This window comes from Pogoniulus pusillus, chromosome 1 (assembly GCF_015220805.1).
Source record: "Pogoniulus pusillus isolate bPogPus1 chromosome 1, bPogPus1.pri, whole genome shotgun sequence".
Lineage (NCBI taxonomy): Eukaryota > Metazoa > Chordata > Aves > Piciformes > Lybiidae > Pogoniulus > Pogoniulus pusillus.
In genome coordinates, this window is record NC_087264.1 from 16,869,367 (window position 1) to 16,887,503 (window position 18,137).

The 18,137-nt window shown below is 46.2% G+C and overlaps 1 protein-coding gene across 1 annotated transcript; it reads left to right on the plus strand.

Annotated features, from left to right (window-relative positions):
• The first annotated feature begins 2,385 nt into the window (after positions 1–2,385).
• Positions 2,386–7,588, plus strand: LOC135180569 (alpha-1-antiproteinase-like). The gene is made up of 4 exons (XM_064153116.1): positions 2,386–3,034; positions 4,511–4,781; positions 6,567–6,714; positions 7,340–7,588. Exons 1-4 carry the CDS (start codon positions 2,386–2,388, stop codon positions 7,532–7,534), a joined length of 1,263 nt encoding a protein of 420 aa, XP_064009186.1. The 3' UTR covers positions 7,535–7,588.
• Positions 7,589–18,137: the final 10,549 nt, after the last annotated feature.

Below are 18,137 nucleotides of genomic sequence, written 5' to 3' on the forward strand. Positions count from 1 at the left end.
AGTATTTTAGAAAACACTAACAGTATAATCATGCTGTATCTACTAACTATAATTTTAAGGCCTAATTTGTATTCTAAATGAAGATAAATTGGCAGTTCAATGGGTATATTAAAAAGTCCATCTGGTTCCTGTAAATGTTAAATGTGATGAGATAGGGGACAGGTGGCAACTTAAATTTCAAATTAAATGTTCCATTCTTTGATATTCACCTTATTCCTAATAAATTATGACTGCAGCTGAGTAAATAGTTCACAGTGAGTGATTTATCCAGAAGCAGCTTCTGAATCGTCCTGCTGGATATTGTGGAAATAGATTAGGCTTAGCTCTGATGCTTTGCTTTGGGAGTTGATTTCTTTTCAGTGTCTGACTAATATGTTGGCTTGCAGGTATCACTTTAAAATATGTAGAATTGCAGCTCTTATGTTGAATTAGCTAGATACATTAAGTATCATTTCAGTGTTAAAATCACAGAAGCACAGCATGCCAAGTTGAAAGGGAAACCAAGGATCATGTGGTCCAACCTTTCTAGGTGATAGTATAGTTAAAATTAGATGACCCAGCACCTTGGGAGAAGGCCAAAGTATAATTCAAAAATTACTGTGCACAGTAATGGCAAATATTCTGTGCTAGTTTGAAGCTAGCTAGAATGTTTTGGTGAGAAGAACTAGATTATAGGCTGTGAAAGAGAAACAAGGATGATATCTACTTCACTCATAGGCTTGCTGAGAGGTATAAGAACAAGAATCCAAACACAGATAAGGCATTTCTGCTTGGGAGCTCTGGGCTGCATTTCTCTCTCAAGCCTCTCTGCCATCTCTCTAGTCCACTTTGCTTCCTAACCCCTTGGCCAAACCTCCATTCTTCCTTGGGACTGGGGTAAGGTTGAGAGGGGTGGGAGAGGGTGGAAGGGCAGTTGGGAGCCCCTCCTGGGAACTCAGAGTTTCTGGGAGGGGAATTGTGTTTCTGTATTACCTTTTACCCTGTGTATTTCTGTATATAATTGTACATACTGTAAATATCTGCTTGTATATTGTGCTAGCTGTAAATATAAGCTTCGTTCAAATTTCCAGAGCTGGCTGAGTCTAGTCTGGGTGATTCCCAAATGTGGGGGGGGTGGGGCAGGGAACACCCAAACCACTACATATTCTCACCAAGAACCCTTATGGTCTTACATACAGCAGGTATCAATGCAAATAGACCTGCTTTTTAGAAATACTTTTTATCAAACACAGAAATGTTTGAATATTTTATTGTAGCTTGAAAATGGTTTCTTGTTCTTATGCAGGTCTAGTTATATACTGGATATTCAACTACTAATACAAATCCTCTGATGTTATGAGGAAAGTAGGACCATAAGCACAGCACTTTCTGATGACAGTCTATCAAGTTGAATCATGCCAGAACAGAAAGCTGCATTCAGTTCAGTATGTCTCTCCTTGCACAAGTTTTAACAAATCTGCCACATTTTCTCCCCAGATCTTTTGCAAATCTCTCGCCATTTCTTTGCTCTAGGTTCCTTCTCTGAAATGAAGCCTACTGGGTCATTCATATCTACATTTCCAAGGTCCCTTTGTAAGAGTTTGTATAGTGCAGAGTGTCAGCACAGCAAAGGAATGCAGCTACCACAGCCAAGTGTAACAGGTTGATAAATGTATTGCACTTTGACCAGCAGATCGTCTGATAAAAACAAGGCCCTGCTTCTGTTAATGAAATTGACACCTTATGCTGTGCTGAAGAGGAGCCCACTGCAATGGTTTGATTTGTCTATGGAGGGAAAACTTCATGTTCTTATTTAAAAATTTTACATCATTTTTATTCAAGCTGAAGGAGAACCTATCCTTAGAAACACAGGGCTTTAAGAAACAGCCATGATTCATCCTCTCTTGTAACAGGGTATCTTATCAATCTGACCAAAAGTTTATTGTTCCAATTATGTTTGCGTGCAGCTCTTGATTCCTGCCCACTTGCATGGATTTCCTCTTTCTCACTTTGCCTACAAAACATCCAAACTTCCTCTATGACGTGCTTCCCAGGAATTATTTTACACCAATAGTATCAAAAGCTGCTATCACAGCCCTCCAGTAATTAGCCATGATGTGCTTTCTGATGGATTATGTGCTGTTCTCTAACCTGCTGGCTGTGTATTCTGTTAATCCACAATAAATTTTGCCTTTGCAGATATTTAGGGTGAGGGTGGCAGAAAGACTTGGTGGAGTCTTGCCAGGAGGCCTGGGACAATAAAACAATATTGGGAGAACATGGAGACTGCAGACAAAAGAGATAGGACTTCTCGTTCAGTAGGAATGACAGAATAACTGATTCTACTTAATTGAGTCGCCTTCATAATAACTTCCTCTTTCTTCCATAGAATTTTAGTACATGAAGATGAAGACCACATTCTACCTAAGTTTGCTACTAGCTGGACTTCATGCTGTTACCCATGGTCAGCCCACACCCAGCTACAACAATGGACGTGACTCGAAGGAACCTAACTACCACATGCACCATGAAAGTGAGGCAACTGCTTGCCTCAAGCTAGTGCCAAACAATGCTGACTTTGCATTCCATTTTTTCAAAGAAGTTGCACTGGAGGCACCCAATAAGAACATTTTCTTCTCTCCTGTAAGCATCTCCACTGCATTCGCGATGCTGGCCCTAGGGGCTCGATCGACCACTCAGACTCAAATCCTGGAAGGACTCAACTTCAACCTTACAGAGATTCAGGAGAAAGAGATACATGAAGGCTTTCACAACCTCATCCACATGCTGAGTCATCCTGAGAACGGAGTCCAGCTCAACATGGGGAATGCCATTTTTCTAACAGAGAAACTGAAACCTCTGAAAAAGTTTTTAGATGATGCCGAAGCTCTGTACCAGCTGGAGGCTTTTACCACTGACTTCAGCAATCCCACAGAGGCTGAGAAGCAGATCAATGATTATATAGAGAGAAAAACACAGGGAAAGATCACTAATTTGGTCAAGAACATGGATCCTCAGACTGTAATGCTTCTGGCTAGCTTTGTTTTCTTTAAAGGTAAGGTCTCTATGAGTCATATTCATGTTATTCATTCTTATTCAACAGAACTAATGTCAGCTACCTCAATTGGAAATTGCCCACAGAAACATGCCAAAAGCTCTCTGCAGTGCCAGAAGAGTCCATAATGGCTCTTCTAGAGGAGGCAGAAAGGTGGTGGGATGCCACTCAGCATGGGGAGGCATCTGAGAGCCATGCAGGCACGATTCTCTTGGTAATAGCCATGGGAGCTCTGCTGCAAGCTGCAGTCTCTCATGTAGCCTCAGCTAGCATTCATAGGTTTAGCCTTAACTCTCCATGGCTCCATGTTCTTCCAATTTTCAGCAAAGGTGCTGAGACACATGCATGACCTAACCATTTTAATGACTTTCTTTAAAGGTGTGCATGATTCAGTGACCTAATTTACTACACGCTTTCTGTTTGTTTTTTGTTTGGGTTATTTTTTTTTGGTGGGTTGTTGTTTTTTTTTCCTCCTATAAGAGTTTTTTTATGCACTAAAGTATTTATATATGGAAAAAACTAATGATCATAGAATCATAGAATGGTTTAGGTTGGAAGGGACCTCAAAGATCATCTAGTTTCAACCCCCTGCTATAGGCAGGGACACCTCCCACTAGAAGAGGTCACTCAAGGCCTCATCCAACCTGGCCTTGAACACCTCCAGGGAGGAAGCATCCACAACTTCCCTGGGCAATCCATTCCAGTGTTTCATCACCCTCACTGTAAAGGATTTCTTCCTAACATCTACTTTAAATCTCCTCTCTGCCAGTTTAAACCTGTTACCCCTCATCCTTGTAAATAGTCTCTCCTCAGCCCTCCTGTAGGCCCCCTTCAGATACTGGAAGGCTACTATAAGGTCTCCTCAAAGCCTTCTCTTCTCCAGGCTGCAGAACCCCAATTCTCACAGCCTGTCCTCATAGCAGAGGTGGCTCTTCTCTGGACTCCCTCCAACAGTTCCATGTCCTTCTTGTGTTGGGTCTCCAGAACTGCACACGGTACTCCAGGTGGGGTCTGACAAGATGAACAGGGGAGGACATTTTAAGGAACAAAGCAGAAACAGTGTATTTCTGATGTGGGTTAGATGATGTGCCCTCAATACTCAGCCATGAAATATTACATTAATTTTATCTACAAATTGCCTCTTGAGATTAAAATCAATAGAAATGAAATGTGTCTGGTATGTGAGTACATACTTGATAGCAGGCAAGCCCTTAAATGCAGCTCACAGAAAGGCCACTTAGATCACCTGAGCAGAACAGCAGTGATAGGTTCAAAAAGAATGCCTAACTACTTCACTATGGACATCTGGGGGAAAAAAAGTGAAATTGGAGTCTAATGTACTATTTTAACCAGGTAAGAGATTCTTGAAAATTCTGAATTTTAAAGAGTGAAGAAATAGGTGAATGTTATTAGTAGTTATCCAAAATTCAGTTTATGATGGTATGGAATGTTCAGTCACATTCTCCTTTGTATCAGGCAATTGGGAAAAACCTTTTAAACCAGAGCATACAGAAGAAAGGGAGTTCTTCGTGGATGATGAAACTACTGTGAAAGTCCCTATGATGTACCAGACAGGCAGATTTGACTTCCATTTTGATGAGGACCTGTCATGCACCGTGGTACGTCTTCATTACAATGGAAGTGCTACTGCATTTCTTGTTCTGCCAGCAAAAGGGAGAATGAAGCACCTGGAGCAAACTCTGGTCAAGGAAATCATCCAGGAGTGGTCAGACCATCTCTTCCAAAGGTAATCTTCTGCCAGTCAGCTGCAGCAGCACCTAGGTTTATAGCCTTTTGTCTTTCTTGGGAAAGCAAACACTGTGAACTTCACAATTCTGGGAACTAAGTGGGTTATTTTTGAGTTGTGCCTCCTAGCTGTAAAGATCTTGCAGCTGGTTTCTATTTAACTATTCTCTTGTTGGTGCCTGAGTGACTTACTGATGCCCCAATGAGAACAGATGCCATCCTGATGGACTCCCAGGAGTCCCAAATATCAAGGCTTGACTGGCACTTCTAAAACAACCCATTAACTGAAGGGGGAGGTGACAATTCTAAGGTAAATCTCCTATACTGAGGTTTCAGCTAATGTGTTTTACCTGTCATATGTCACTGACACACCACGACTCAGACATATGTCTAGACCTTGACTGAATCATAACCTAAACAGTTTGTAGTAATGGAGGCACGCATAATATGTCCTACACAAATATCTTCCTCACAAGAACCATCACAGCACACAGTGGTTTTTAGAACAGGCTAGTGATTAACTGTGGGTGTCCTGATTTTCTGGCACTTTGGTTTTGAAACTATAAAAATCTAATGAGGTTCTCTTAGCTCCTACCATTACACTAATAGCTAGCACATTTTACAGCCTTGTTTGTCTGGGAGGGAAGAAATCTTAGTACCAGTAGATGAGTAATATCAAAGTTAGTATGTGCCTAACTTACCAAGCTCTGCACTGATTCACATCTAATAAAGCTGTGCAGTTCACAAACATGATTCTTGGTGCATCATTATAGAAATGCCAGCAAGGTTAATAAAAACATAATGGGTATCAAACTGGATATGAGCTAATAACATGACACCTCAAATAAAACCATATCATTCTTAGCTGCAAAATCAGGAAAATCTTTATCTAAGTAAATTCTTGCAAATTCCTTCAAGATGAAATTAGGAATACATTCTTTATGAGAGAGGCTGTGAGAACCTAGGTACAATTTCAGTTCTATTATTATGTTGATGCCAGTGCTAATACACTTGGTGCCATCATCTTCTGGCAGCATCACATAAAGGATACCAACGTGGGGTTTGGATCCCATCTGTTCTGCTATCCAACCCAAGCTGTTGCTGAGTGAGACAGCAAAAGACTAGATCTACCTAAAATGTAATCACTGCAGTAGATGATTTGAAGGCACCAAGGACCCTTAGTGCATAAAGAGAAATCCAACAAAAAGCACACCAAGCAGCAGCTGCCTACAGATAGCTCACAGACAGAGGCAAACTCTATCATGGCCAGTCCATGGAAGGAAGAAAATTAGCAGATAGGGTGTCCAAAGATGCAGGCATCTCTGGGACATGAACCTTCCCTGGAGCCATGCTGAGTGCCACGGTTATGCCAAAATCACTGCTTTGCTTTGATGTGCTGCTGTTTGCCACGCTTGTCCCAAGCAGGCTTTATCTATGCGCCTCTTCAGGTTTACACCTGCTTGAATGACAGGGGCTGTCACCTCCACACCTCATCAACTCTGGCTGTAAGTAGGCTTTCTCTTTCTCATTACTGTCCTGCTTGGCAGAATATTCTCAGATTTGTCAAACCAAAAAACTAGACAAACACGATGATGATGATGATGATGATGATGAGCAGTGACTGTATTACCATGAGAAGCATCAGCAATTGAATTAGTGCTTATTGTACACTCAGGATCCAACCTCTGAGGATTTGACATTCTAGAATTACACAGCTTTCTCACCATCATTTACCTCAGTGAAAAATCCTTCTCACCACATTCCATGTTTCATTTTTACCTAACAGGACAGTGAGGCTCTACTTCCCCAAATTTTCTATTTCTGGGAGCTATGAAATAACAAACACCCTTAGGAAGATGGGAATTGTGGATGTGTTCACTGAGCAGGCAGATCTCTCTGGCATCACTGGCACTCCAGACCTGAAGGTTTCTAAAGTAAGTCCATGGTTGCTGACCCTTTCTTTCATGAGCATGGAGAAAAATCCCTCTGTTGTAGCATCCAGAAACATCAGCTACATAGAGCTCCTGGCCTCCCATCTTGCTTGCAGCTGAGCTCACCTTGGCCTCAGTCTGCAAGCTTACACAAGGAGTTTGGTTCTTGGTGACAGTGGAGATCATATTAGTTTGTTGCATGCCTGTTTTTTCCTAAGACTAGTATCAGAAGATTTCTTGGGTGGTATCTGGAACATGAGAGGATCAATTCCCAGCTCAAGACGAGCCACTAACACTCAACTCCCAGGCACACCACAGCCTGTTCCCCCAACCTGGAGTCTCAGTTTCAGAGATGCACACAAAGTCATCCCAAGTGGAGCCTCCATCCTTTATCCAGTATTTGGGACAGAGAGAAAATAGTCTGCCCTGCCCTGCCCTGAGCCATTTTTCTTAGGAGGTTTCTGTAGCTCTGTCCTGGTGCTCATTTAAAACAGCCATGACGACAATATAGTTGACAGCTCTCCTGCCTCTACTCACCTCTCAGTCCTGATTGAAAAGGGGTCTGATTCATCTTTCAGGTGGTTGCTGTCTGCCTAGAATGACACTCTTTTTTTTTCCTTCTTCCTAGGTTGTCCATAAGGCTTCTCTAGATGTTGATGAGAGAGGTACTGAGGCAGCAGCAGCAACGGCTGTTGAAATAATGCCAATGTCTCTTCCTGCAACCATTGAATTCAATCATCCCTTCCTCATGCTGATTTTCGATAGAGATACAAACAGCACACTCTTCATAGGAAAAATAGTTAACCCAACTGTCACTAGCTGAAGTGATTTATGAGTTCTGCTTGCTATTACTGATTAAAGAAGATGTGAAACTGCATGATATGATTTCTTTCCATTTGTACCAGCTTAGTATATGGTTCCTTTCTAGCAAGAGTTTTAATTCTATACCATTATAAAAAAAATGCTGGTATCAACTGTGACACTTGCTTAAGAGAAAGCCAAGAAAATGTTTTAAATTCAGCTAGTGAAAAATGCCCTTTTTACTTGATTGAAAGCCGTTAAAGACTGAAGGTTTGCCAGCATTCAGAGAGAGAAAGATTTGTATTGCAATGGAAAACTGCTTACTATGTAGTTGTCTGTCAGGAAACTGAAGCTTCTAATGGAGACAGCACTGAGAATGTGTAAAGCTGTCTTTAAGAGATAAAGAAATCTGTTTTCTTCCCGAGAGACCTTTTATCATTTGTAGTATTAATCTAGCAGCAATTCTTCATGATTTTCTGCAAAACAGAGCTGAAGGGTCAAATCTGCTCATGAACCTGAAGACTTTGAACCATTCGGGCTGTCCAGGGAGGAGGTTGAGTCACCAACCATGGATGTGTTTAAAAGTCATTTGAATTTGGTGCTTGGGGGTATGATTTAGGGTGCACCTTGTAGAATAGGGTTATCGGTTGGACTTGGTGATCCTCAGGGTCTTCTCCAACCTGAGTGTTTCTGTGATTCTATGACTTGACATACAGCCTGAATGTAGCTGACTGATGGATACATTGATAAGATGCACTCTCAGCCTTCTCTTCTGCAGGCTAAACAGATGCAGTTCTCTCAGTCTTTCTTCATAGGCAAGATGTTCCAAGTCCTTTAATCTCCTCATAGCCATCTGCTGGACTTCCTCCAGCAGGTCCCTATCTCTCCTGAATTGGGGAGCCCAAAACTGGACACAGTATTCCAGGTGTTTCATAGAATCATAGAATCATCCAGGTTGGAAGAGACCTCAAAGATCATCCAGTCCAACCTAGCACCCACCCCTAGCCAATCAACTAGACCATGGCACTAAGTGCCTCATCCGGTCTTCTCTTGAACACCTCCAGGGACAGTGCCTCCACCACCTCCCTGGGCAGCCCATTCCAATGGCAAATCACTCTCTCTGTGTAAGGGAGTGAGTTTGTCTGGGTTTGGGGGAATAAAATGCGAGGCCAAATTTGAAAGAATTTAAAAGATTTATTATTATAAACACTAGGAATCCCCCTACCCAAACTTATTTGTAACTACCCCATGTAAGTCCTGTATATGCAGTTGCGAATTAAATTACAGAATGACTATGTATAAGAAATCAGGAATTTAGCAACAGTTTGAAAGAACTTAGGAAGAGAGTCTGTGGCTTGAGAGTGCCGCTGGTAGACTTATTGAGAGATTATTCTGGCTCAGATCACGTTTCTCAGTTACTCACTGTCCGAATTCAGTTTGAAAGTCCCAAATACCGTGGATTGGGGAGTGCTTGGTCCGAGCCAAGCTTGGTATCACAGTATCACAGTATCACAGTATTATTAGGATTGGAAGAGACCTCACAGATCATCAAGTCCAACCCTTTACCACAGAGCTCAAGGCTAGACCATGACACCAAGTGCCACGTCCAATCCTGCCTTGAACAGCCCCAGGGACGGCGACTCCACCACCTCCCCAGGCAGCCCATTCCAGTGTCCAGTGACTCTCTCAGTGAAGAACTTTCTCCTCACCTCCAGCCTAAATCTCCCCTGGCGTAGCTTGAGGCTGTGTCCTCTCGTTCTAGTGCTGGCCACCTGAGAGAAGAGAGCAACCTCCTCCTGGCCACAACCACCCCTCAGGTAGCTGTAGACAGCAATAAGGTCACCCCTGAGCCTCCTCTTCTCCAGGCTAAACAATCCCAGCTCCCTCAGCCTCTCCTCGTAGGGCTGTGCTCAAGGCCTCTCACCAGCCTTATTGCCCTTCTCTGGACACGCTCAAGCATCTCAATGTCCCTCCTAAACTGGGGGGCCCAGAACTGGACACAGTACTCAAGGTGTGGTCTAACCAGTGCAGAGTACAGGGGCAGAATGACCTCCCTGCTCCTGCTGACCACACCATTCCTGATGCAGGCCAGGATACCATTGGCTCTCTTGGCCACCTGGGCACACTGCTGGCTCATGTTCAAGTGGGTATCAATCAGCGGACGTCCGTCCAGAGGCTAGTGCAGATCGAAGCGCTGACGAGTTGGTTCTGTAACCGTGCCATCCCGAGCCATGCTCTGTGTGTGTGTGTGTGTGTGTGTGTGTGTGTGTGTGTGAGCGAGCGAATGGTGCAAGCAAGAAAAGGGGTACTTTATTAAGGCAATGCAGTGGCTTTTATAGTGTTTCAGAAGAGGTGTGCCAGCCAAAGTTGGGTTGGCACAAGTGAACAATATAGATTGGCTCAAAATTAGGTGTAAGGCATACATAGGCTGCTTTTTACCCAAAACAACCTGTAGTACCACCTCAGGGGTCAGCCCCCAGCAGGTGTGTGTAGGGTGCTCATAGTGTCTCAGACCCAAGGTCTTTTTCCCAAAGCAACGGCTCATGTTTACAGCTTTATGTCCCTCTGGTGGAGAAATCTTCCCACAGCTAGAAACGGCCGTTGGGACAGCAGCTGTGGTCATGCAGGCAAATGAGAGCAAGGTTTCGACTCCTCAATTGATGGTCTTTGAGCCACAATTCTATATAAATGAGGGCTTTGCAAGAGGGCTTTGTAACCCTCCACCACACTCAGGCAAGAACTTCCTCCTAACATCCAGCCTATACTTCCTTTGGCACAACTTGAGGCTGTGTCCCCTTATTCTATTGGTGGATGCCTGGGAGAATAGACCAACCCCACCTGGCTACAACCTTCCTTCAGGTAGTTGTAGACAGCAATAAGGTCACTGTTGCGGAGGGCAGAAATTCGTGGCCGAGAAGAAAATTTATCAAAAATAGATATTTTTTATTTTTACAAACCCGCCCCCACAACTATATATACAAAGATTAATTTCGTTTGATAAACAGGTTAAGTTGCATGAGAATTCTACGAGGATACCATTAATAATCTGACTATATATATTTGGAAGTCAGTTTTTGGAAAAGGCTTTAGCTATTAATTAATAGCGGTTTCTTACTAAATTAAGCTAAGCCAAATAACTCACTCAGGCTGGCTCGTGCAGTCGGTCTTCCTCCTCCAGCGGCTACAGGAGTCGTTAAGGGTCGTTAAGGGTCGTTAGGCAGACAAAGGTGTGTGCCTAACACCAAAGCAAGTCCTTAGTCTCTCTGCAGTCCAGGCACAGGAGAGTGAGCGAACTCGTCCAGGCACACGTAAAATCCAAAGCGGGAACCCCAAAGGCGGGAAGACCCCCAATATTTATACCCTTCGCTAGACAAAGGGCAGAGTTACCACACTTTAGGCGCGAAAGCGCACGGCCAATCCCAGCCTGGCTCCAGCGCGGGAACTCACGGGGCAGTCGCCACCCCCTTCTCGGCTGCAGGGCAGGCGAGGGGGGGGGGAAACCAGGCGGCTTTTCCCCTTTCCCCCCGAAGTCCGGGCAGGAGAGGAATTTAGGGGTACAGGACTCCAGGACATCCCACCCCGGTGGTAATGAGCATCTTTGTCTAGAACTTGAGTGAGAAGTGATCCCCCTTCAATTTAGGAACCTATTAATATATATATATGGCTTAGCCTTTTCCAACATTAACAATAGGTAATACATTAATCGCCCCAACAATATTTAACAATACTTAACAAGGCTTAACAATAGCCCAAACAGTATTAATAAAGCTACACAGTCAATTTGAAGATTGCTCTGTTCCTGGTAGAGCAACCAAGTTCATGGCAGAGCCTTAGATGCTCTGAGTCCATGGCTGGAGGTCACAGTCCGTGGGTCCGGATGCCATCATCCACTGGCCACCCCGGTGATATGACTCCATCTCTCGTGTAGCTGGTTCTCCTTTTCCCAGGTGCTGGTCAGGTAGTCAGGAACTGGTCCTCTGCCTCGACCTTAACCTGTAAGGAGACAAAATCCGCCTCGGCCTCTAAAGGCCAGGCTTAGCAATTAATAGTTGGGGACGATCCATCGTGTACTGATCCGGTGGCCTTTTCCATTTGCGTCTAGGGCTTCCCAGGCATATAAGCCTCTGGGTTTACCCCATGCCATTGGCACTACCCCTATAGGTTGGCCTTTTGTACTGGGGCAGGTGGTCAGTGACCACGTGGCTCACCTAGGCAGCAGGTCTTTATTCTGGGGGCTTCTGTAGCTCTCCCCGTGACTGCTGACCATTAAAAGCTGCCGAGCCACTATTACACTAATTCAGTGTTTTGCCTCCCGTGTGGGAGACGAGAAAGGGTTAACCTTTCTGTCTGGGGACGAGCTGCAGTTCCCAGCGGGGGGGCTGCCGCTTCTGGGCGAGCCGCTCTGGGAGCCACCGCTGGGCGAGCCGCTGGCCCTGGGTTTCTCACGGCTGCCTCTGGATTTTGCAGCCGATTTCTGAAGGCACCGCACTAGATCCTTCAGCTGCCAGTCTGCCAGCTGCCTTAAAACAGTCTTTGGTACCCCTAAAGTCAGGGCTTGTCTATACCAGCTGTTCTTTTCTCTGGGTCTCCAGTCACTCTGTGGGTCTCTGCCCCTTCCCCTCGGGGAGAAGCCTGAAGGACCGGTCCCCCTGGGGGGGCAGTCCTGCACTGGCCGGACCTGCCTGCGCAGAGTCCTGGGATTTTCTGGGGGAGAAGCACGAGACTGTCTCTCCCCAGCCCCTTTTCCTTCAGGAGACCCAAACCCAAACTGCAGCCCGTGGGCATTCAAGTCAGTTAACAGTTCAGCCCAAGTCATTACGTGCTCTTTAGCACCATCGTTCTCTGCATTTTTTCCAAGCACACGTTCAATTTTCTCAACATTCTTCATTAGTTGGATTTGCAGAGTTGCTGGCAAACCCTTCATAATAGGGTGCAGTCTCTCCGGGTCCACAGGGGCATAAAACGGGCAATCGTAATGTCCCTTATCATAGATAGCCTGGACACAGGCAAGTCTGCGGAGAGCAGTGATGAGCTCAGAGGAGCTGGTGACCTTTAGTTCCGTCGGCTCCCCCCGGTAGGCTGGGCGGACGCTGCTTGCCCAGTAAGCTATCCGAGCGGTGAGGCTGTGTGTCCCCTCGGGTTCACGTGTCAGGAACACATCGTCCCCCCAGTCTCCAGCAGCTTCCTGCGAGTCTAGAAGGACCCGGTCCCCACCGGCTCGGGACACTCGATACACATAGTCAGCGACTGAGTCCCCAGGATCTCTCGCATATTTGACTTGTAAGTCACTGAGCTGTGCATCTGTAAACTGTTTTTTGATCACGGTGGTCCCTGCACCGCCTTTTCTGCCCTTCACGGACTCAGTCCTGATCACAGGCAACACGTGCTTGTGCACCGCGGCGCCCTCCTCACCGGAGCTCTCTTCTCCGCTAGCTACGGGAGAGTCCGGTCGGGACCTGCGCTTTCTGCGTGGCTTTGAGGCTTTCTGCCGCGCAGAGGCATGTGCAGAGGAATTCTCTGAGTCTCTTGCAGAGTCTTTTGTGCCTGGTTTCGGGGAACTCCTCTCCCCCGAAGAGCCCCTCGGGGCATTCTCTGCCTTTTTCCCCGATTCCCGCGAATCACTCCATTCAAATTCAGACACGGAGACCGAAGAGGTGGTGTCTGCAGGCGTTACAAGCCTTTCTTTCATCCGGGCAGTCAGTGCCGCGGTCAGGCTCTTTGTCTGCGCCAGCATGCTTTCCCAGATACTTTGGCATTTAGCTTTTTCGGCTAATAAATCCTTTTCCAAGGCCTGAATTCTTTTTTCATAATTTTCAAATTCGGCCAGAGTCTGGGTCACGACTGACCCCAGAACAACAGAGAAATGCTCCGTTGGAGACTCAGAAATCACAGGGTCTGAGCGCTCAGCTAATTTCTCCAGGATTTTCTCCGGATTTTTACAATTTTTCTGAGCCCAAATTAAATCAAGACCTGTGATTAGGCATCCCTTTTCTTGTAGAAATTCTATGATTGAACTACCCTGCATACACTGCGCCATAATGTTGCAGAGGGCAGAAATTCGTGGCCGAGAAGAAAATTTATCAAAAATAGATATTTTTTTATTTTTACAAACCCGCCCCCACAACTATATATACAAAGATTAATTTCGTTTGATAAACAGGTTAAGTTGCATGAGAATTCTACGAGGATACCATTAATAATCTGACTATATATATTTGGAAGTCAGTTTTTGGAAAAGGCTTTAGCTATTAATTAATAGCGGTTTCTTACTAAATTAAGCTAAGCCAAATAACTCACTCAGGCTGGCTCGTGCAGTCGGTCTTCCTCCTCCAGCGGCTACAGGAGTCGTTAAGGGTCGTTAAGGGTCGTTAGGCAGACAAAGGTGTGTGCCTAACACCAAAGCAAGTCCTTAGTCTCTCTGCAGTCCAGGCACAGGAGAGTGAGCGAACTCGTCCAGGCACACGTAAAATCCAAAGCGGGAACCCCAAAGGCGGGAAGACCCCCAATATTTATACCCTTCGCTAGACAAAGGGCAGAGTTACCACACTTTAGGCGCGAAAGCGCACGGCCAATCCCAGCCTGGCTCCAGCGCGGGAACTCACGGGGCAGTCGCCACCCCCTTCTCGGCTGCAGGGCAGGCGAGGGGGGGGGGAAACCAGGCGGCTTTTCCCCTTTCCCCCCGAAGTCCGGGCAGGAGAGGAATTTAGGGGTACAGGACTCCAGGACAGTCACCCCTGAGCCTCCTCTTCTCTAGGCTAAACAACCCCAGCTCCCTCAGCCTCTCCTCATAAGGTTTGTTTTGTCTCACCAGGGCAGAGTAGAGGGGGAAGAGAACCTTCTTAATCCTGCTGGATACATTTTTCTTAATGCACCCCAGGATGCCATTGGCCCTCTTGGTCACAAGGGCACATTGCTGTTCCATGGAGAACTTGCTGTCTGCTAGGACTCCAGGGTCTTTTGCTATGGAGCTGCTTTCCAGCAGGACAAATCCTAATATGTACTGGTGCCGATTGTTATTCCTCCCCAGATGCAAAACTCTGCACTTGTCCTTATTGAAATTCATGAGGTTCACTTTCTCCCAGCTCTCCAGCCTATCCAGACCTCACTGGATGGCAGCACAGCCTTCCAGTGTGTCAGCCACCCACCCCCAGTTTTGTAGCATCAGCTGAGGGTACACACAATCCGCTCATCCAGGTTACTGATGAAGGATGTGAAGATTCTATTTTCCTCCCACACTGCAGAAAAATGAGTCCACAGAGCCATTAGGAGGGAGGTGCAGGGGAGGGGATGCTGCCACACAGGACTGACACTTCATACATTGTGCTTCCCCTCTCACCGTATCTTCTACATGATCACCCTGTGTTTGTAAAATTTGTTGGAGAGCTTGCAGGGACAATGGCTGATGCAGTACTTGTGTACTGGGAAGACACAACAGTGGTGGTAAAGAGGCGTCTGCCATTCCCACAGGGTATTTCCTGCCAGTGTCAAGACTGGCGTCTAGGAGCCGCCTGCCAGACTTGCTTCATCAGGCAATAGCTCCTGAAGTACTGACATCATGCTGTGATTTTCCACTGCAGGATTTGCCAGAGACAGTGTTGAAGAAGAGGCAGGCACCACACTTAGCACAAAAGAGCAGCAGACAGCTTACTCTCTGCCTACGTCGGTGCTGCTCTGAGCAATTTATGTGGCCCGTTCTTATTTCTCTCCCTCATCCAGCAAGTCCTACTCCCCTGATCCTGCTCCTGTCACTTGCAAGCAACACCAAACAGATTTTCCGTATTACACTGGTTCTTCATGTTTCCTCTCCACACCAGGGCTTTTTCGCAGCGTCCCACTCTCCCTCCTGCAGACTAACGTTTCATCCCTCCCACCCATTGGTGCCATTTGTTCGTGTGGGAAGTGGATGCTGGCAGCTTGGCTGTAGTGCCTGCTCCACCAGCAGGTTCTGCTCTCCTCCTTCCTGTGAAAAGGAGGGTGGGAGGAGATGAGGTTCTTTGCCTCCCACAAACCATCACAAGGACACTCATGGCAGAGTGGAGAAGACTAGGCATAAGGGCAGAGTTTCATGCCACTGAATTATTCCCATTTGGTGTGATGGGCAATGAATAGATATAAACCAGCCACAGACACATCTCAGGAGCAATTAACACCAGGTTCGTTAGCCACTGACACAGCTGACACAGGTAATTAGTGTGGGAACAGGACTCACAGCTGTGCTTGTGGTGATGTCAGGTTTGGGTGATCTGTTTGTCCCCTGGCCAGGCAGAAAGTCCTGTTTCTTTGACTGCCTCAAGGCCATGCCATCAGCTGTAGCTGGGTAGCCTCCAAGTGCTCCAAGTACCACATCTCAAGACTATAACAGCCCTCCTGGCTCACACACTATTTCTGGAAAGAGGTCTTCAGAGCACATTTTGCTCTTTCACAGTATCACAGTATTATTAGGATTGGAAGAGACCTCATAGATCATCAAGTCCAACCCTTCACCACAGAGCTCAAGGCTAGAACATGGCACCAAGTGCCACGTCCAATCTTGCCTTGAACAGCTCCAGGGACAGCAACTCCACCACCTCCCCAGGCAGCCCATTCCAGTGTCCAATGACTCTCTCAGTGAAGAACTTTCTCCTCACCTCGAGCCTAAATCTCCCCTGGCACAGCCTGAGGCTGTGTCCTCTCGTTCTGGTGCTGGCCACCTGAGAGAAGACAGCAACCTCCTCCTGGCTACAACCACCCCTCAGGTAGCTGTAGACAGCAATAAGGTCACCCCTGAGCCTCCTCTTCTCCAGGCTAAACAATCCCAGCTCCCTCAGCATCTCCTCATAGGGCTTCCGCTCGAGGCCTCTCACCAGCCTCATCGCCCTTCTCTGGACACGCTCAAGCATCTCAGTGTCCCTCCTAAACTGGGGAGGCCCAGAACTGAGCACAGTACTCAAGGTGTGGTCTAACCAGTGCAGAGTACAGGGGCAGAATGACCTCCCTGCTCCTGCTGACCACACCATTCCTGATGCAGGCCAGGATGCCACTGGCTCTCTTGGCCACCTGGGCACAGCTTGTCCCTGAAGGAAGGGAAATCAAAACTCCCTTCACCTCCTACCCCACATCCTTCAGTCTCTACAAGGAGGAGTCAAGGGGTAGATTGCCCGTTTGCACTTCAGGTGTAATCTGAGAGCTCTTGTTCAGCATGAAGAAAGACACAGGTCAGCATAACCTCCAGCTTTGCAAATGCAGCAGTATTATTACTCATAAAACAGCTACCTGCTTTGTGTTCAACTAACAGCACAAGCCTCGGGTCTCAGCATTTTCACACTTTCCTTGGGCTTGTCCTGGCCTGTCTGGGGTTTTGTTTTAGCTTCTTTGTCACATTAATTATCCAGCAATCATGTGCCATTACCCAATTTGTTTAATTTTTTCCATGCCTTTATAAATTGTATGGTAAAACATCTACATATTGTTACATATATATATATTTTTGTAACTAGGAGATGGGAAGAGCAAGTAGTTCTGCATAGGGTGAAGTGTCAGTAGCCCTGGAATGAACAAATTAAAGGAGTAGAGGCATGGAGAGATAATAGCGGGAGAGGTGCAAGTATAGGCACAGGATGACACTGGAGGCCTCAGGACTATAAACAGCTCACCAGCACTCTGTTACTGGTCTTCAAAGGACTGCAACCTTGGGAGCTGGGTAAAACCAGTTTTGGGGGATAACAAGAGATTGAGCACCTAGTGTATGTAAAGCACAGCACAGGTAGTAAACATGTGTAATGTGGAGCTGTGAACCAATGAAAGAAGAGCGAGAGGTAGACCATGCAAGCAAATATGTAAACCGACCCCAAGCAGGCTCCAGAGCACAGAGGTTGCATCCACCAACCTCGTACTCCTTGTGGCAAGGACATAGGATGCAGCCGTCCTGCTATCCCCTGTCCTTATGGCTGAAGTTACCGACCTGAGGAACTGGTGGGGTGGGGAAGGGGTGAGTATTACAACAGAGTATGAGGAGGATATTGAAAAGTTTGTGTGTATTAATTTTAGCTACATGTAAACTGAATTGTAAATATTAGTGTTGCAAGCAGACTAACAATCTTGGGTAGGACTGTTAAGATTTTAAATAGACCACTGATAAATTCTCATCTTTGCATACCAGGCCTGGAGTGTTTGCACTATAACAGGACTTGGAAAAATTATTGACAATACAAGACGCCTACTCTGCTACTTGGATGCAAGTCAGCCAATGAGTTCCCTGCACACGGGGTGAGAGCCGGAGAGCAGAACAGACCTATCACTTTCTTGCTTCCCATATGCAATATGAAAATATTCTATATAATGCAAGGTAATCTCTGCAATGAGTGCATCTGGGTTAGGGTGTTTCAAGGAGAGAGAGTGCTGTCAGAAAACAGTTCTCCTCTGATGGACTCAAGGTGGGGGCTGTTGCAAGCCACAGATGTGGCAAGCACAACTAATACCAGCTTTCGATGCCAAGGCACCAGTGCCTCCTTCTTCATGACTGTCTCTAGCTTCCCTTCCATCTGCCAAGCAACACCTGAAAGGCTGACATACCACATGCAACCCGTCTCTTTGGCGAAAGGCTAAGGCAGCAGCTGAGCAGCCCCAGGGCACATTGAGTCTTCAGC